This window comes from Sphaerodactylus townsendi, linkage group LG05 (genome assembly GCF_021028975.2).
Source record: "Sphaerodactylus townsendi isolate TG3544 linkage group LG05, MPM_Stown_v2.3, whole genome shotgun sequence".
Taxonomy (NCBI): Eukaryota; Metazoa; Chordata; class Lepidosauria; order Squamata; family Sphaerodactylidae; genus Sphaerodactylus; species Sphaerodactylus townsendi.
Genome location: NC_059429.1, coordinates 103104900 through 103125484, shown reverse-complemented (window position 1 = coordinate 103125484; position 20585 = coordinate 103104900). Strand labels below are relative to the sequence as shown.

Genomic DNA, 20585 nt, shown 5'->3' with positions numbered 1-20585 from the left:
CTACCACACAACTACTCTTCAGGGCGCAGTGATTTTTGTTCTCAGACACATCTATTCCATTTTCTCCAAGCGAGTTTCTGCATGCTTTTAATCAACCTAATCTGTTTTTCAATTACATCTGTTGCCAGCCCTAATCCTAACCTTTAAGTTTTAAGCAAATGTTATTTTATTTGTATTTTATTTAGCTTGGATTTTATTTTAATTATTCATAACTGTTTTAACTGATTAGTAAATCGAGTTTTATTATATTATGATGTATTATTGTAATCCACTTTAAGCCCTTTCAAGGAGAGCGGCATATAAATCGGAATAAATAAATAAACAACCCTAACTCCAAACCGCTTCTTAACTTTTCCCATACTTCTCCCTCCCTCCGCTTCCTCTGCACCTCTACACCTCCTTCCGCTTCCTCTGCATGACCCTCAGGCAACACGTGTTGTAGTCCGGACATTCCCCGTACCGCGCTTGCGCAGTTCGTGGACTACAGTCCCCGATAGGCTTAGCTGAGAGGGACGGCGCATGCGTTCATCCGGGGTAGCAGCGAGAGGCGGGCTAGCTTTTTGCTCCTCCCGCTTCTGCTGCTGCTGCTGGAGCTGATGCAAGAGCTGAGAACGGGGGCGAAGGAGAGCGTGAAGGAGGGAGCCTCGGAGTGACCCCCCCCCCGCCGCCCTCGGCCGAGTCCCCTCGAGAGCAGCGCCGGAGCCCCCTTCTGTCCGGTTCCTTGACGGCGGGATCGAGTCGGAGCCATGTCGGGAGACGAGGTGAGGGCGCGGCTTGGCCTCGCTTGGCGCCAGGCCGGGGATGTGGCCGCCGCCATGTGAGCAGCCGGGCCTGAGGCCTTGCTGCGCCCGGAAGGGGTCCTGCCCGGGCTGCTTCTCTCCGCGCTTTTGTTGAGCCCGGATAGTGGCTGGAGCCTGGTGGGGAGGCAAAAAAATTCAAATAGTGTTCTGCTGTGAAGTTTGTTTCGCGGGCTGGTCGTTGTAACCCGGGCTGTTCTAGAAGGGAGAAGGGGCGAGCCGGCAATGCTGCCATGGATTCCTTCAGTGAAAAGTGGGATAAAATTCCTGCTTCGTATTCAGATGTGCTTGTTGGAATCAGTTGGGAGGGGGACTTGCGTTTGCAAACGTGTCGTGCTTCTTAACTGCATCCTTCTTCACATCTTCAACTTGAGTGGGCTGTCTCCAGGATTGCAGGGACAAGTAAGCCAGAGAGGCTTCTGCCATGCTAGGTGTGTGAAGAGGATCTGATGGAGCCTTGTTAGATTGAACTTAGTGTTTTTATGGATGATGTCTACTCCGCCACACATAATTGTAAATGGTGAACCTAACTCACCATACTATATCACATTTCCCGCACCACCTCCAGATTCCTTGCAGCAATACTCCATAATTGCATGCCATGGTCTAGTTTATCTTTAAACATGTAGCATGTCTGACGTTTGGGACATTTTCTTTGCAAATGATCAGGTTGCACTACTTTTGGGATGGTTTTGTTTTTAATAGTGGAACTAATAAGTATGAACAGCATGGAAATAGTATGGCAATTTTAGTACACTTTTGCATCTCAGCAATTCAAAAAGATGTATTACTGGTACAGGATTGACTCCAGTGTTATGGGTCAAGTTTTTTTGCCACCTTCCTATCTTGCTGCAGGCATGAAAAGTGTTCCTGAGGGATGGGGGATAGCATGGGATGGTGTTCCAGAGTTGCAGTCAGAGAGGAAACTGACAGTTGTAGTCCCCCCATATACAAAAGGAATTAGTGTTTGATCTCTGATGTTTATTTCTCCTTCTGCGCCCCAAATTATCCCTTGAAGGTCCCCTAAACTTCAGGAGTGTCCTTTTGGGAGACCTTAATGACGCAAATATCTTCTGTAGGAATGATTTGTTTGTTGTATGACATCCAATCCATTGGGAAAAGGTTGAATTAACTATGTTTCCAGGCTGATTTTACATGCCAAACTAATTGTTGCCTTTAAGTGCAAATTATGTGTGTTTGTGCTTTCCAGAGTGCTTCAGGAAGTAATACCTGGTGTACTTTGATTACTAACAAGTCCTGTTTAACTACCTGGCATTAATAATATGAGGAATGTTCATTTCAACTGTGCAGAGTAGTGATTAAGTTTTTGAGCCATGGTATGATTGAAGCACTTTTATATGTATCATATTTCAGAACTTCCAGAACTTTCTCTGCTGATGTACAATTGAGTCATTTATCAGTATTCAAACAGGAAAAACAAGTGCTTCAGAACACAGTTGAATTTTCAAAGCTAGTGAAAGGCACGTGTAGTGAGGAGTCCCTTGATTTCATTGGTTCCCATTTCCTAATAATAATATGTAGGATTATATCTTAGGTTTCCTAACTTGAAAATGGAAACACTTGTGTTTACTGATGACATGGTTGTCTGATAGTTTAGCAGCACTATTTCATAATGAATTAATATTTGTAAATTTCTGTTAGCTATGTTATCACCTGGTAACACCATCTATAGACATTGTCTTTCCTGCTAAAACTTCACACCTTTGCTGAGTGAAATTGATTTAATTAAAAAAAAGTTTTATGAAACCAATTATGGAATTGTGACTATTATCCCTCTGTCTCCAATTATGAGTTGGGTCTACTAGAAAACTTCTGCTGTTGAAAGGTGTTTTTTTCCCTTCAACCAGTTTAAGAACATAAGAACAAGCCAGCTAGATCAGACCAAAGTCCATCTAGTCCAGCTCTCTGCTACTCGCAGTGGCCCACCAGGTGCCTTTGGGAGCTCACATGTAGGATGTGAACGCAATGGCCTTCTGCGGCTGTTGCTCCCGATCACCTGGTCTGTTAAGGCATTTGCAATCTCAGATCAAAGAGGATCAAGATTGGTAGCCATAAATCGACTTCTCCTCCATAAATCTGTCCAAGCCCCTTTTAAAGCTATCCAGGTTAGTGGCCATCACCACCTCCTGTGGCAGCATATTCCAAACACCAATCACACGTTGCGTGAAGAAGTGTTTCCTTTTATTAGTCCTAATTCTTCCCCCCAGCATTTTCAATGAATGCCCCCTGGTTCTAGTATTGTGAGAAAGAGAGAAAAATTTCTCTCTGTCAACATTTTCTACCCCATGCATAATTTTGTAGACTTCAATCATATCCCCCCTCAGCCGCCTCCTCTCCAAACTAAAGAGTCCCAAACGCTGCAGCCTCTCCTCATAAGGAAGGTGCTCCAGTCCCTCAATCATCCTTGTTGCCCTTCTCTGCACTTTTTCTATCTCCTCAATATCCTTTTTGAGATGTGGCGACCAGAACTGGACACAGTACTCCAAGTGCGGTCGCACCACTGCTTTATATAAGGGCATGACAATCTTTGCAGTTTTATTCTCAATTCCTTTTCTAATGATCCCCAGCATAGAGTTTGCCTTTTTCACAGCTGCCATGCATTGAGTTGACATTCCCATGGAACTATCAACTAAGACGCCTAAATCCCTTTCCTAGTCTGTGACTGATAGCACTGACCCCTGTAGCATGTATGTGAAGTTTGGATTTTTTGCCCCTATGTGCATCACTTTACATTTTGCTACATTGAACTGCATTTGCCATTTCTGAGCCCACTCACCTAATTTATCAAGGTCCGCTTGGAGCTCTTAGCAATCCTTTGTGGTTCTCACCACCCTACCTAATTTGGTATCATCTGCAAACTTGGCCACCACGCTACCCACCCCTACTTCCAGGTCATTTATGAATAGGTTAAAGAGCACTGGTCCCAAAACGGATCCTTGGGGGACACCACTCCCGACATCTCTCCATTGTGAGAACTTCCCATTTACACCCACTCTTTGTTTCCTGTTTCTCAACCAGTTTTTAATCCATAGGAGGACTTCCCCTCTTATTCCTTCATTGCTGAGTTTTCTCAACAGTCTCTGGTGAGGAACTTTGTCAAAAGCCTTTTGGAAATCCAAGTAGACAATGTCCACCGGTTCACCCCTGTCCACATGCCTGTTTACACCCTCAAAGAACTCTAGTAAGTTTGTAAGACAGGATTTGCCTCTGCAAAAGCCATGCTGACTCTTTCTCAGCAGGTGTTGCTTTTCGACATGTTTAATAATTTTATCTTTAATGATAGATTCTACTAATTTACCAGAAACAGATGTCAAACTGACTGGCCTGTAATTTCCCGGGTCACCCCTAGATCCTTTCTTAAAGATTGCTTTTTTCCTTATCAGATATTCCACTTGTCCCTGATGCTTTACCTGGGAGTCCCGGGTCCCCTAGTGGCAGCATTCTGGGAGCCTTTTGGGTTGCAGCATATAGGGGAGACGTTTGTTCCACTGATAGAAATCCCTTCCGTTAGTGGAGATATTGTGCAGGATTCCAGTCCTGTGCAATTTCTTGCATCATTTTCTAGTTACCTTATAATATACAACTCAAATCCTAACTCTAGCTGTATTTTGCTTGTTGCCTGAATATCTGCAATAGTCTTGGTTAGACTTAACATTTAGGTTGTTTAAAATTCTGAAGTTATTTACTGAACAACAACAATTCCTTGCAGATGATTTTTGACCCCACGATGAGCAAGAAAAAGAAGAAGAAAAAGAAGCCTTTTATGCTTGATGAAGAAGGCGGTGACACACAAACAGAAGAAACACAATTATCAGAAACAAAAGAAGTCGAACCGGAGCCAGCAGAGGACAAGGATATCGAAGCTGATGAAGAGGATTTCAGGAAAAAAGGTAGGCTGCAGGTTGGCTAATGTAAAAATGTTACCATGAAGATTATCTCCCCCCCCCCTTTCCTCCACAGGCAGTTCAGTGTAATAGTATAATACATTGTGCTCTTGAAAACTTTTGCAAAAAGCTTTTCAGTTACGGAATTGAAGGGGTAATTGACTTCAGGGAGGACTTGGTTCAGAACCCCTCTCAAAGGGAAATAAAAGGGCCGCACCAGTTACTTGGAGATAAAAAGTGAGGCCAAAGTTGATGGTGCAAAACAAAGTAAAAATATATTTTATTACTCAGTTAAAATTCCCCAAATCCCCAGCATGTTTCTTCAGTGGAATCTGTAATGTATGGATTTACATAATGATTTAGTTAAAACTATATAAAATAATGTTTTATTTAAAGTACCAACTGCAATAAATTATCAACAAAATACAAGACCTCTAGAGCTTATTCTGTCCTTGGGGTGACATAATGGAAAGTGGAGGAGAAAGGGAGAAGATAAAGTGCTCAGTGGCTTTTGGCTCAAATTTAAAGAATCCTTTCTTGTGCCTGAACGAATGTTATTAACCTGTTAGTCTTGCAGTGACTTTTCAGAGTATAAGATCAAGAGCAAATTGCTACTGGAAGGACCCATCTAGAGTCTAGTTGATGCAATATCTCTCTATTTTACAGAAGCAGATACAATTCCAGGTATAAATTTAACCTTTTAGGTGTCAGCATCTCAGTAAACTTGGTAATGTACTTACATATTATATATCACAAATTCCTTTGAAGAAGCTTCCTGGCAAAATGCATAGGGAATTTTAACTTAGTAACCAATAATTTTTTTACTTTCATTTGCACCCTTTGACTTGGGCAGATTGCACTTTTGCTCAACTTGGCCTTCCTTCCAGGATAGTCATGAACATAGAATATGATAACACTGTTTATTCTTCAGTCTGTGTAGACGTATAACTAACACTGTAAAGGGTTGCAGCTATTTATAATATCCAAGCTGGTATGAATGTTCTCTTCCCACCTAGTGTGCTCACTTTGCATTAGGTACTTGCTAAGTTTTCTGATAAGCCCATATGGACTCTTTGTGTGATGCTGTTTTCATTTTGTAGCCTGGTTTCTTTTGGCAAAGATCTTGCATTTGCTCTCTTCCCCCAGTGGCAACACATTTCAGATCAATGTGTTCAGAGCAATCTGCATGTTAAGCCTGAGACACACAGGCTGTTGCTCCTATTACAGCTGGTTCTTTCCTCCTTGTAACCACAACACTTAATTGGCACGTCCTGGGGCTTAGTCGGGGTGCTGCATACTGTGCCAATCACGTGATGCCATTTGCAAAAGAGTATGTAGATCCGTTTATTGCGTGCTTCTGAAGTTTGGCACTGTCCTCTGCTTGTGCCTTTGCTTTCAAGCAGCTAACTTAGATAAGGCACCACTCCTGGGTCAGTAAGCACTCAGTAACAAATGCAGTTCCTGCAGCCTGAGTATTTTTGAATTCATTAAGTTTACTGCCGATGCGTTCTTCCCTTTCATAATAGGCACTTTTTACTTTTAGATGCATCGAATGACCTAGATGACCTAACATTCTTCAATCAGAAGAAAAAGAAGAAGAAAACAAAAAAGATATTCGATATAGATGAAGCAGAAGAGGGTGTGAAGGTTAGTTGGGGTACAATTTAGGACTGCATTCTTGGCAACTTTTTTGGAGGGGCAGGCATCCCATTGCTACTCAATATCTGTCAAGTGGTGCTTCATGCACTGTTGAGATTAAAACTAGGAGAGTGTCTCTGGTATTTAGACTTTCTTGCCTTATCGGTTATACAGAGAGGGCTAGTATTAAAATAGTGTGTTGTAGGACTGTCTCCTGACTAAAGAGTTCTTAGTTTGCAGTTACTAGAATCACTTCAGAGGGTAGCTGTGTTCGTCTGCAGTGGAGCAGCTTGATTTGAGTTAGTAGCACCTTAGCTTTTGAGAGTCAGAACTCCCTTCATCAGATACCCTTTCGTCATGGCATGTGGCAAAGGAGCTTTGACTTGTGAAACGCCTTGAAAATCTTTTAGTGAACTAAGGTGCTGGTAAACTCAAATCTACCTACGATACCAAAATCACCGTTTGCCGTTTTGAGGACATTGTTGGAAGTGTGAGAACTTAACAAATTAAATCAAGTATACCATTCGCTGTTAGGGTCACCATAACTCAGAAGCATTTGACTGTAGTTCGCACGTGCGCACACTCACTGGACGCCAGAAACTCACTAATATTTTTCATTTACCACTGTGCTACATGCAAAAACCAAAATGGCATCTGGCAGTACATGCTTACTTTTCAATTTCAGATCCGTTGACTGAAAACTTTCCATGTGATGTGACCCTAGAATATAAATTGCTGATATAAATTGAGTGGTATTTTGAGATGGTGAACTCATATATACCTTAGCATCATCTTCGCCACACAAATGAAAGCTTTATTGCTTAAAATGCTTTTCCTTGTTCTGCTTCTCATTCCCAAGTGCAGTGCAATATGGGGCTCTCTTTGTAGCATGTGCTGTTTGACTAGCTGATTCTGTACATCTTTGTGTTTGTGGACTAAGTTTACACTGCCAGCACAAAGTAGTGACAGCAGTGAGTAAAGCTGTGCAGTAAATGCATACAGTTAAACTGCATAACATCTTGTAGTGCAATCTGGTTGTGGTGGTGATGTTTGAGACGAAGTTATGGAAAATAGAATGTATACTTTTTTAGGCAACCCTTGAGTATGTTGCTGTATCTACTCAACTTATTTGGATGCAGAATTAGACCAGTGTCAGAAGTGCCACTGAAATAGTGTATATTTCTTTAGCTTTAATGGAAATACTCAGTGGGGCCTGTGTGATCTGTGATCCTACCAGCTGGCTCCTGTGACTGGACAACCAGTTTCCTGTAGTCTTTTAATCTTTGGACAGCTGTGCATTAGGAGGCTTGCAGTACAGTTGTGTTCGATTTCAGTTTAAGCTCATTGAAGTCAATGAATCGATAAAATGATTGATCTCAGACTGGAGTAACTCTACATAGGATTGCACTATTGTACTTGGGTTTGGTGTGTGCATGAGAGAGGCTTTTTCAGTAATGTTCTTGAGTGATGCATAAAAGACATTCTTAGTGTGGTTATACAGATTGCACGTAGACCCCCAAAAGTCTGATTCTAAAACTTACTTTCATAAGGATGGTGTGCTTCTCATGAAATGGATACAGTAATTTATATTTTAATGTCAGTTATTGTATATACCAACGTATATCTTCTGCCATGTGTTTTTTAGGACCTGAAAATTGAGGGTGATGTACAAGAGCAGGTAGAGCCAGAAGATGACCTTGATATTATGCTTGGAAGGAAGAAGAAAAAGAAGACTGTGAAGTTTCCAGATGAGGATGAAGTGTTGGATAAGGATGAAGGTATACCAGATTTATTTTTATTTTTTTGCTGTAGGGAAAAGTTAAAAATGTGAAGGAATTGTTCAGGGCTGCTGCTACTGTCTCCAAAGCTTATCCACTTCAGCTGTTTCGCTGTTCACCACCTAGTTCTGCACCCAGATCCTGTCTTGCCATGTAGCAGCACCAATCTTCTCCGTTGTGTGCCCAGATCATTTTAATTCATTCATTTATTGGTTTTATATGCCACTCTTCCCCTCATGGCCTAAGGCAGCTTGCAACATTTAGATTAAAATACAATACCAGTTTAAAGACAAAAATCACACTCACCATCAAACATTTCTGACACCAAATGGCCATTAAATTACAAAAACCAGAGTACAAGAGAGGTGCGAAAAAAATGGAATAGAAAGAGGGAGGCAAAGATGGTAAAAATCGTAACTGCCTCAACCATAAGCCTGATGGAACAGCTCTGTTTTACAGGTCCTGCAGAACTGCATCAGGGCCTGAGTCTCACTTGAGAGGTCATTCTATTAAGTTGGTCTGAAAAAGCCCTGGCCCTGGACAGTTTTCAGGCCAGGGATCGCCAGTAAATTTTCGTTCCTTGATCTCAGTGATCTTTGGGGACATAGCAGGAGAGACGGTCCTGTAGATATATCGGCCCCAGACTGTTTAGGGCTTTGTAGGTTAACACCACAATTTTAAACTTGGAACCAGTGTGGCTTGCAGAGCACAGGTTGAATGTGTGCCTGGTAAGGATCTGCGTGTCTGCCTTTTGCACCAGCTGGAGTTTCTGGAGCAGGCCCAAGGTAGCCCTGTGTGGAGTGAATTGCAATAGTCTAGCCTAGAGGTGACTGTTGCCTGGATCACTGTGGGAAGATCAACCACAGGACCTTCCTCCATCTTTACTGAATTTAGCTTCAGTCAAATCTTTTTAGACGTTTCCACCATGGCCTCTAAACAGCTGACCAGTATATCTGGGGCAGCATCTTGATGACCATCCATCAGCAGATATACTTGGATACCCTGAGCATATTGATGACAACCCAGGCCGTATCCCCAGATTAACCTGGCAAGAGAGTGCATGAGGATGTTAAACAGTATCGGTGATTTCTGTTCTTGCTTGCTCAGAATTCTAGTGGGGAAGAGACAAGCTGCAGAGCAATATCAGAATGTGATGGGTGAATCTTGAATTAATAATCCTTGAACTGGTCATCTCAAGGATGCACATCTTCCTATTCTGCTGTTGCAAGAGGCTATGTTAATTTAAGAACAAGGTGGGGATACTTTTGCCCTCCTCTGTACAACCCCCCTCTGGGCTTCATGGCTTTTTTATCCCTGCAGTGATGAGTCTTGGAGGTTTGCTGGGGGAGAGGAGCTTTTTTTTGCAACTCGTATTTATGCACCGTTTGGAAAGCAGCTTCCTAATGGTTCTCAAATGCATTTGTTACTCTTTCAGCGATGGAGGATGAAGACAGCAAAAAAGATGATGGAATTTCTTTTAGCTTTCAGTCTGGACCCGCATGGGCAGGTTCAGAAAGGGATTATACATATGATGAGGTAAATGTTGCTCTTTTATTTACAGGTTTTTGGTTTAAATGTGAGTTCCATTTTTATGCAAGCATAATCGAACCATAAGGTAAACCTAAAAATCGCTGTAGATTTACATTAGGTCATGCTGTTTATTTGCGGGGGGGGGGGGGGGTTCTCATACACAAAGATAGATTTTTTTAAAAAATTCAAACCTTAACTGCTTGGACTCAAGATGGCAAAATTTTGTTTTCTGTAGGGGTTATTTAGAAGTGCATTGTGTTTTTCCCCATACTTTTTAGTTATGAGTATGTAATCTGTATTGCAAGTAGTCTTCAATAACATCACGGCCAACACTATGAGCAGCAGATCAAGAGAGCTGAGGACAGGAAGCACAGGCCAGCCACAGTAGTGAGGAACGAGCTGAGGTTCGGAGCCTAGGGCGGGCTGTGGCTTGATGTTAGAGCATCTGCTTAGCTGAGAATCTCTTCTGCGCTCCCAGTTTGGCAGGGGGGATCAGCTGTTGGGTGATGTGAAAGACCTCTGGCTGAGACCCTGGAGAGCTCCTGCTAGCCTAAGTAGACATTATGGCCCTAGAAGGACCGGTGGGACACGTCATTATGAGGTAGTTCCATATGTCTAGCTCTGTCAGTTCCAGAGTGACCTCTGTCCATAGTTTGGCTGCTGTTCTTATGTGTGTGTCAGCAGAGGCAGGAGACTTGGTGGTTCTCACACTAGTAATAGTAATAAATCCTTCCAAAGACTCTGTGTGTGTGGTGTTTTAAAACCAGTTATGTGGACTTCAGTGACCCCCTGAGCATCCTGAACAATGGACTGAAAATAGGGAATGGGAGGGGGGGAAATACCATCTATGACCCAGAAGAATGTGACTGTGTGTGTCATAAGTCAAGGTTTAGTATTTGGAAAAGTAAGAATAGTAGCTTTCTAGTACAGAAGAAGCCCGGCTACAGTCCTCAAATGTGGTGTTAGAGGGTACTTGTAGTATCCATAGGATAGCGTACTACAAAATCACTTTGAAACATCTTGTCCCAGTTCTTGAACCAGTAAGTGGAATATACACTCATCTTGTCTCAGCCAGTGCTGTTCATTTTGATCAATACTTGGTGAAATTCGAATAAGACAGTCTGATAACCACTGTTAATTAAGATATTATGTTAGAACTATAGCACTTAAGGAAAATATAAAATGTCACTAGATTGGATCTAGCAAGCTTTTCCACCCAATTTTCTTTATTACTACTAACCTTCCCCCTCCTACATTGCTTTTGTTCATGGAAGTCTCTTGTTCTCCAGCATAATCTTTTTGGGTGGTTAAAAGGGACGCCCCCCCCTTTTTTTTTTAACCAATGGAAAAGCTGATTGAATTCAGCCCCGTGGATTTTCATTCTGGTATGCTCACTTGTCTCTGACCTGCATAGCCCAGATCTCATAGATTCAGATATCAGAAACTAAGCAGGTTCAATCCTGGCAAGTATTTGGGTGGGAGACCTTCAAGGAATACCAGGATCATGACAAGAAAGCAGGCAATGGCAAACCACCTCTGAATATCTCTAATGGCAAACCACCTCTGAATATCTCTTAACTTGAAACCCTACGAGGTCACCACAAGCCGGGACTTGATGGCAAAAAACCCAAAACTGCTTTCTTGCTTTGCAATGTTGGAAAAGCTGCCCCTAAATACACAATACAGAAATGCAACAGTTATGATTTATTATTCACGGCTGATGTTAAAACTCTTCTTTGTGTGTTTGCAGTTGCTGAATCGTGTATTTAACATTATGCGGGAAAAAAATCCAGATATGGTAGCTGGTGAAAAAAGAAAATTTGTCATGAAACCTCCCCAAGTTGTAAGAGTCGGAACCAAGAAAACATCATTTGTCAACTTCACAGATATCTGTAAGCTGTAAGTCTGGTCGTGTTGTGCTTTTTTGGTGGTGGTGGGGACATGATGGCCAGTAAGTGAAAGGGGCACAGTGAGAATTATACACTGACTCATGGACTTAAGAGGAAGAAACTTTTCAACAGGTATACAGTATTTTTCAGAGGGCTCTGGAATGAATGGTTCAAGTGATGCAGGTTTACTGGGGCGTGTCTTCTGTTCCATCCACATTGACCTGGAGGTGTGTAATACAAGAGTTAGAAGAATCCTAAGTGCCCCCACTTGTTATTGGAAGGTGTTGATCCATGCCGATTGACAAGCTGATTTCCAGCCATTGAAAGACCAACTATTTCATACTGGCAGCTGTACAGACTGTTACCATTAATGTTGAGTGCCAGGCTATCTTGTGTTACAGTTACTGGAAGGGCCTCGCTTCACTGGGAGCATCTCTTTAGAAAACTGGGCCACAGCGTGTGCGAAAAATGGCATTTTCTTACATTGATATGTCTGAGGTTGCATTTCTTTGCCGTTCTAGGATGTTCTATCTTCTTCAGACATCCTTAAAATTTCTGTCCAAATATTTTTGTTTCAGACTTCACATGAATGAGTTGCTTGTCATATTCTTTCATCTGTCAGATCTCTCGGGAATCATTGTGCTGAGTTAGACGATGTGCTTAAAAATAAGACTGAGCATTTAATTGCTTTGTGACATTATTCTGCTGAGCGCTTGTCTTTGTCGAAGTATCAGGCAGTTTCTTTTTTTGTGATGGTGTGTTGAGTAAACCCCTCTTTTTTTTACATTTTTAGATTACATCGTCAGCCAAAGCATCTCCTGGCTTTTTTGCTTGCAGAATTGGGTACAAGGTAAATACATAATTTTTTTAAAAATACAATTGCTCTGTGGTCTCACGAGTACAGAATGTGATAGCTGTTGCAAAGTGAAATTTCAGCAGATCTACTCTTTAGGTTATAAACATCTAAAAGCTGGATGGGACATTTAGATGAGGCATTGCATATTTTTGGCTTATACTGCCAGTTGAATGCTGTCGTTGTAAGTGAAAAATCCAGCATGGTATAGTGGTTAAGAGTCATGGGTTCTAATCTGAGGAATTGGGTGTGTTTCCACTCTTCTCCACATGAAGCCAGCTGGGTGACCTAGGGCTAGTCACATTTTTTTTAACTCACTCAGCTCTACCTACCTCACAAGGTGTCTGTTGTGGGAAGTGGAAAGGTAAGCTGCTTTGTGACTCCTTATAGTGGTAGACAAGGAAGAAGTTCTGGCAGCCATTGATAAACTAAATGCTACCAAATACCCTGGCCCAGCTTGCATTCATCCAAGAGTTCTTAAAGAGCTCAAGCATGAAATTGCTGATGTTCTCACTTTAATATGCAACTTATCCCTGAAATCAGCCTCCATCCCTGAAGACTGGAAGATGGCCAATGTCACACCAATCTTTAAGAAAGGGTCTAGGGGGGACCCAGGAAATTACAAGGCCAGTCAGTTTGACATCTCGTTTCTGTGTAAATTAGTAGAAATCCTCTATCATTCAAAGATAAAATTATTAAACATGTCGTAAAAGCAAGACCTGCTGAGGAAGAGTCAGCATGTATGGCTTTTGCAGAGGCAGAGTCCTGTCTTACAAACTTACTACAGAGTTCTTTGAGGGGTGTAAGAAGCAAGGCATGTGGATGAGAGAGGGAACCAGTGGACATTGTCTACTTGATTTCCAAAAGGTGTTTTGACAAAGTTCCCTCACTCAGAGACTGTTGAGAAAAAACTGAGCAATGGAAGGAATAAGAGGGGAAGTCACTCCTATGGGATTAAAAAACTGGTTGAGGAACAGGAAACAAAGAGTGGGTGTAAATGGGAAGTTCTCACAATGGAGAGATGTCGGGAGTGGTGTCCCCCAAGGATCTGTTTTGGGACTAGTGCTCTTTGACCTATTCCATAAATGACCTGGAAGTAATGCAGGGTAGGTAGCGTGGTGGCCAAATTTTGCAGATGATACCAAATTATGTAGGGTGGTGAGAACCTGACAAAGGATTACTTGAAAGAGCTCCAAGCTGACCTTTGGATAAATTAGGTGAGAGTGGAGGCTCAGAAATGGCAAATGCAGATTCTAATGTAGCAAAATGTAAAGTGATGCACAACATAGGGGCAAAAAAAAATCCAAACTTCATATAATAACACGCATAAGGGTCAGTGCTATCAGTCACAGACTAGGAAAGGATTTAGGCTGCCTTAGTTGATAGCTAGTTCCATGGGAATGTCAACCTCAATGCAATGGCAGTCTGTGAAAAGGCAAACTCTATGCTGGAGATAATTAGGAAAGGAGTTGATAATAAAACTGCAAGGATTATCATGCCCTTTATATAAAGCTGTGGTGCTAATCCAAGACTTGGAGTAACTGGTGTCTCAGTTCTGGTCACCACACATCACTCAAAAAAAGGGATATCGAAGAGATAGAAAAAATGCAGAAGAAGGGCAACGAGGGATGATTGAGGGACTGGAGCACCTTCCCTTAATGAGGAGAGGCTGCAGCGTTTGGGACTCTTTTTTTTTAGTTTGGAGAGGAGACGTCCTGAGGGGGGGATAATGATTGAAGTCTACAAAATTATGCATGGGGTAGAAAATGTTGACAGAGAGAAATTTTTCTCTCTATCTCACAATACTAGAACCAGGGGGCATTCATTGAAAATGCTAGGGGGAAGAATTAGGATTAATAAAAGGAAACACTTCTTCACACAACGTGTGATTGGTGTTTGGAATATGCTGCCACAGGAGGTGGTGATGGCCACTAACCTGGATAGCTTTAAAAAGGGCTTGGACAGATTTATGGAGGAGAAGTCGATCTATGGCTACCAATCTTGATCCTCCTTGATCTCAGATTGCAAATGCCTTATCAGACCAGGTGCTCAGGAGCAGCAGCAGCAGCAGAAGGCCATTGCTTTCACATCCTGCATGTGAGCTCCCAAAGGCACCTGGTGGGCCACTGAGAGTAGCAGAGTGCTGGACTAGATGGACTCTGGTCTGATCCAGCAGGCTAGTTCTTATGTTCTTATGGTTGAGAAAAGTTAGGTATAAATCCAAACATTCCATCTTCTCACAGGAGCTCTCTTTAGCCTTTGAAAGAGTATTTTCAGGGATTGTAGAAACGCTGCGGACCAGACATGGAGGCTACAGTGAAGGGGGTGGCCTGGACAGAAATGCTTGTCACAGTCCCTGACAGTGACCTTTCCTGTGTTACAGAGGACTGTTTTTTAAAAAGTGAAGACTTGTCATTGTGGGCATTTCATGACACCATAGGATCCAAGTTTAGATGTTCTCTGAGCCTTAGGTTAACTTGCAACCTTTGCTTTATGTGCCCTACTGCATGTGCGTCCTTCAATTCTGAATTACAAAATTCTTCTTTCAAATTAGTGGCTCTATAGATGGTAATAACCAGCTTGTAATCAAAGGAAGATTCCAGCAAAAACAGATAGAAAACGTCTTGAGAAGATATATCAGTAAGTATCTTACACAGTTTCATTTTCCAGAAAGCTTTTGACCATGTTTCTGGATTGTTTAAAATGGATACCTCTGCCTTGTGAAGTCTAATATGCCTGTAGCACGAGTTGCTATTCTGTTTAAATGGTATTCCACATATTCTGTGAAAAAACCTATGGAACAATTTGGAAAAAGTGTAGAATAGTCCCTAATCCATATCTTAGTAAAACATCTTGTAAGTTGTGACATAAAGTTTTTTGCTAGCCTGTAGTAGTGTCAAGAGTGTTGGTGACAAATTAAGGAAATGAGTTCTGACTTGGGAATTAAAATACAACTCAAAATGCCTTTCAGCTCCTCAGAATGTTGTTTTTTTGGGGGGGTTTTTTTGAGTGCTAGTTGTGTTTGCCTCAGGAAAATGTTAAGATAGGTGTATGCATCATGCCTTACGTTAGTTTGAAATATGTTTGCTGGGCATGTGGAGAGCTGCTATTAACTTTACTATGGAGATGTCACATTTAGCAGAACACATTCTTCATTTAGCAATGTTGTCCGAGTTAAATGGAAGGTTCCGTGCTTTGACCATACGCTTACTGCTGGCTGTGGAAATTACTCTGCTTTCATACAATTAAGTCCAGAATAAAACATCTGTCATTTATGACTTGATTCTGGATGAGGGGACTGATCTGGTGTGAATTACTAAGACCCGGATGTGGGAGCTGGGAGGACATGATTTTTGCACTGCTTTACCCCCCCGCTACGGCACTGTTCCAGACTGGTGGGATGGGGAGGGGAGTTGCTGTAATCCATAAAACTTGTCAGGCAACTGGTCCATTTGGTGGCTGGATTTGAGGGTTTGATTTAGTCTTTGCCACAGAATGTGGTAGTGGAGCCTCATTAATAGAATGGCTGATCGTAAGCCTGTTATCAGACCATAAGCCTGGACCAACCATTTCCTGGTAAGATTTGGACTTGCAGTGACAATTCTGGATTCAGGCCATCATGGAACAAAAGCTGACTTGGTCACCCTGAATAGTGACCTTTTCTGAGAGAAAGATAGGGGCAATGTTGATCCTCCTGGATCTCTCAGTGGTTTTTGATACTATTGACTATGGTATCCTTCTGGAGTGGCTACGGAGCTTGGGAGTTGGGGGCGCCGCTTTGGGATGGGTTCCACTCCTTCCTCCAAGGCCGGCACTAGAGATTAGTCATGGGAGACTCTTGCTCGACATTGTGGGTACTTTCTTATGGGGTCCTTCGGGGGTTGATTTTGTCTCCTATGCTTTTAAACATCTACATGAAGCCACTGGGTGAGGTTATCAGAAGATTTGGAGTATGGTGCCATCAGTATACTGGTGACGCTCAGCTCTGTCATTCCATGCCATCTGAATCAGGAGAAGTGGTTGATGTTTAAGTGCATGGAGGCAGTAAAGGGCTGGATGAGGGCCAGTAAATTGAGGCTGAATCAGGACAACATGGAGTTGCTGTGTGTCATCCTTACATTCTTATAGTGTCTCAGGCCTGAGAAGTGGAGTGACATCCTGTACTTTATGGGGTCATATTGCCCTGGAAGGGACTGGTGTGAAATGTGGGCGTGCTCCTGGACTCTATGACAGTTGAAGCTCAGGTGGGGGCAGGGCCAGGAGTACCCATTCCCAGTTATGGCTGGTTCACCAGCTATGGCTCCTTCTAGATAAATAAGATCTGGCTACAGTAATCCATGCTCTGCTACCCTCCTGATTGGACTATTATAATGTGCTTTACATGGGGCTGCCCAGATGCACATTGCTCGGCCAGATGCACATCTTCCAAGTCTTAGAACTTCACTGGCTTCCAATTTGCTACGGAGTCCAATTCAGGACTCCAAAATTCCCTGTGTTTTATAATGCCATAAGGGCTCCAGGTATCTAAAGGAAGACCTTCTCCCATTTTGGCCTGCCCATCCCTGTGATTAGCAGATTAAGCCCTTTTGGTGGTACCAACATCTTCAGGGGTAAAAAAGCTAGAGATCCGACGTACAGCTTTTTCAGTGATGGCCCCAAGACTGTGGAATGAGCTCCCCCTGAAGTGCATCAAGCATCTTCTTCATACGCATTTAGAAAACTAGTAAAGACTAGTATTTTCCTTGGTTTCCCTCTTCTGATAATACAAATTTTTAAATGTTTTTGTTAATTTTAATAGGTTTTGTGGATTTTAAATAAGTTTTATTGTTATATTCTAGATTGTAATTGTTTTTAGGTTTATCAGGTTTTTTTAATGACTTTTATCTTATGTTGTAACCCGCCCTGAGACTTTCAGGTATAGGGCAGGCTGAAAATACATATAAATAAATAAGCATTCTTTTCTAAAATGCTAATAATTCCAAATGGTTGAATACATGAAATTTTGGGCATCCGTCAGCAGTAATATTGTTGCTAATGTCACAAATGTTTTGTTTCCCCAGAGGAATATGTCACCTGTCACACGTGTCGGTCACCAGACACAATCTTACAGAAGGACACCAGATTATATTTTTTGCAGTGCGAATCTTGCCATTCGCGCTGCTCTGTTGCCAGCATCAAAACTGGTTTCCAGGCTGTCACAGGCAAGAGGGCGCAGCTCCGTGCCAAAGCTAACTAGTTGGTTGGTCAACACTGGATTTTGCAAAGTGATCTGGGCGCAAATGGTTGGACGGGCTTACAACTTGAGTGGATTTCCAATGTATTAAAAAAAAACAAGATTGTAAAAGCTGCTTCACTTTGTATTGGTCTGAAATTCTTGCAAGATACAGATCATCAAGCTATTGGCATTAGCTAACTGAATATTTTACCATCTGCCAGAAGAGTGATGAAAACGGAGGTGCTTTTTAATCTGTTCATAGAATTCTGTAAAATCCAAGAAAAAATTAAAAGTTATTATAACAGTGACTGTCTTTCATTTGAATCTTTCCTTCTGTTTCTCTATTAAATGATTACGATGGTAATATGTAGGAATTGTATCTGATTCAAAGAATGGGGTGTGTGTTATAAAGAATAGTTGGTCTTGACTAAGTGTATTGTAAGACCATATGAAATGGAACAGAATATTTTAAAAACCTTGTTAATGGCTTCTTTTCAGTTGAATTACTCAATGCATGTAAGAATGTTCTAAGCTAATCCTGCCAGTTCTAATTTTGAGGTCTACTTTTCATTAGATTGCTTGTCCTAAGGCAGTTCTCCTCTGTGTGCTGGTGCTTATAACACCATTTTTTATCTGAACTCTGGGAATCTCCAATACAGTTCATGAAATAAAATGTACCAGTAACCATTTGTTAAGATGGGTTCAAAAAACACAGTTAATGCAATTTTTCCTCTTTTTTGGGGGAAAAGCCTATGCTTTTGCGATTTTAAAATTCTGCAGATCTACAGCTCCATCCAAGGGATCAAGCAGCTGGCCACGTTGCCATGCCCCTCTGCTCCCATAGAAGCTTCCTAGTGGTGTGGGGAGGCTTGAAAAGTAAAAAAGCCTCTCCGCCCTCAAGAAGCCCCCATTGGGCTTAAAGCCTGGGCCATCAGCATAATGAGGCTAATGGTCAGGAGGAAGCTGACTAACATTGACTCTGCCCCCCACTATACTGGCGGGGTGCTGGGACGTTGGTGCTGTGTCCCAGTGCTGAGGAGGGGGGCATTGGCTGCATGCTGGTGGAATTACCCCTCCGCCAGGGCAGATGTGCCAACACCATGCTGCTCCCACGGGGGGATTTGGATGGGGCTGTTTGTCTTTCAGTTGTATGCTTGCATAGCAAACTTTTTAGGTCAAATTGTGAGGGTATGTAAAGGTGTATTCCACTCAGAGTTGAATGAGAACCTCCTGTTACATGAAGAGTGACATGTCAACGTTTGTCAACCTATGATTTCCCCCTCATCACTCATCCTTTCGTCAGATATGTGGTATGCCGCTTCTTTTCCCTCACAGTATTTGTTTACTTCATTTATAACTTTCTGTCTCCCCAAGGTGATCCAAAGTTGCCTACATTGTTCTGTTGTTCTCCATTTCATCCTCACAGCAACCCTATGAGTTAGGCTGCAGATATATGACAGGCCCAGGGTCACCCAGTAAGCCATCAGAGAATTCAAAACTGGACAGTTTTGATAGTCCTCGCTGTACCGCATTGCCTCTCTCTGGGCTAATCCCACCAATAGTTGAACAGTGACACAAGACCCAGACTGTCAGATGGGTTGAAGATATTTTTTAATGCATCTGTCTGTATCCTAATTTGAACATGCTGCCTCCTGAGGTTTCTTAGTAGTTATTCCAGGCATAAAACAATTGAAACTGTCCCTGGAATTAGATAGGAGTACCTTTTGCTGTGTCATTACTTCTGGCTCTGTTTGCAATTTACATTTTATTAATGAGCCAGATGAGGGTAATTGAGCTGAGGGTTGTTTGGTGATCCTTGGATATGGCTGCAAAGCCTTACTATTAAAGTAAATCATGGTTACAATTTAAATTTAATCATAACACAGTCTTAAAGTTAACCATAATACTTAACAGTATTCAATAAATTGGAATGGTCTGTAGATGCTGACTCCCATTGCATTTAACATGGGAACTTCTGGTCTGATTTTTTTTAACTCACTTGTACTAACAACTCATCTATGGCAGCAGTTTTATTTTCTTACTTTCTCTGTGAAGATTACTTGACTGAACAGTGAAGCCTCATGGTTTTCTAAATTGTTTTTAATAGCATTTTGAGATGTATTGAATATTGGATGTATATTTTTAACCAAATAAAGACAGGATCAGTGCCTCTTGTGTAATGTTATGATGGCATTGTGGTCTTTGCAGGACATGTTTACAGCCCCAAGAATATTGGTCAAACCAGAAAAATTGGTCAAACTACACCTCTCTGTCACCCCCGATGCACCACAATTGTATAGGCTGTATGGCTTGTCATAGGCTACTAAGGAGGGCATGCTGACTTACAGAGATTTTCTCAACTGATTCAGGTGCTGCTTACAAGCTGGGGCTTGTAAAGTCATACACTTGTAAAGCACTCTGTATTTGTGGTCTTGAATGCCCTTCCCCAAGAGTCAGTTCTGTGTGAACGTGGTTCAATTGATTGCTATAAACCTGTCCCTCCCATTTTGGAATGCAAGTTTAGCATTTAATTGCCCCATAGCATGCAAACAGCCTTGTGTTTTGTGTATCAGTGAAGTGGTGGACGAAAGTGCCGTCAGGTCCTAGCTGACAATGGTAGCCTGTAGGGTTTTTGAGGCAAGATATGAATAGGTGTAGTTAGCTAGCGCCTGCCTCGGCATAACAACCTTAGACTTTCTTGGTGTTCCCTGTTCCAAGTACTAACCAGGCAACCCCTGCTTAGTTTTTCAGATTTGATGAGAGCAAGCTAGTCTGGGCCATCCAGGTCAAGGCATCAGTGAAATAGCTGTTGCTGTTTACAATGGCCAGCTTCATTTTGTGGCTGAGAGCAGGCAAACCTCACAACTTCAGCCTTGAATATTTTGCTTAAGGGTGAGGAAGGAGACATGATTAAGGCTCTATTTACCATAATATTTAATTGCTTTAGCATTAAGGCCACTTTCTAGTGGCTCTCGTGGCA

The 20585-nt window shown here is 42.1% G+C and overlaps 1 protein-coding gene across 1 annotated transcript; it reads left to right on the top strand.

The window, feature by feature from the left end:
• The first annotated feature begins 552 nt into the window (after positions 1–552).
• Positions 553–19773, top strand: EIF2S2 (eukaryotic translation initiation factor 2 subunit beta). The gene is made up of 9 exons (XM_048497213.1): positions 553–761; positions 4528–4708; positions 6246–6349; positions 7986–8118; positions 9554–9654; positions 11399–11547; positions 12331–12387; positions 14945–15030; positions 17451–19773. Exons 1-9 carry the CDS (start codon positions 747–749, stop codon positions 17624–17626), a joined length of 1002 nt encoding a protein of 333 aa, XP_048353170.1. The 5' UTR covers positions 553–746; the 3' UTR covers positions 17627–19773.
• Positions 19774–20585: the final 812 nt, after the last annotated feature.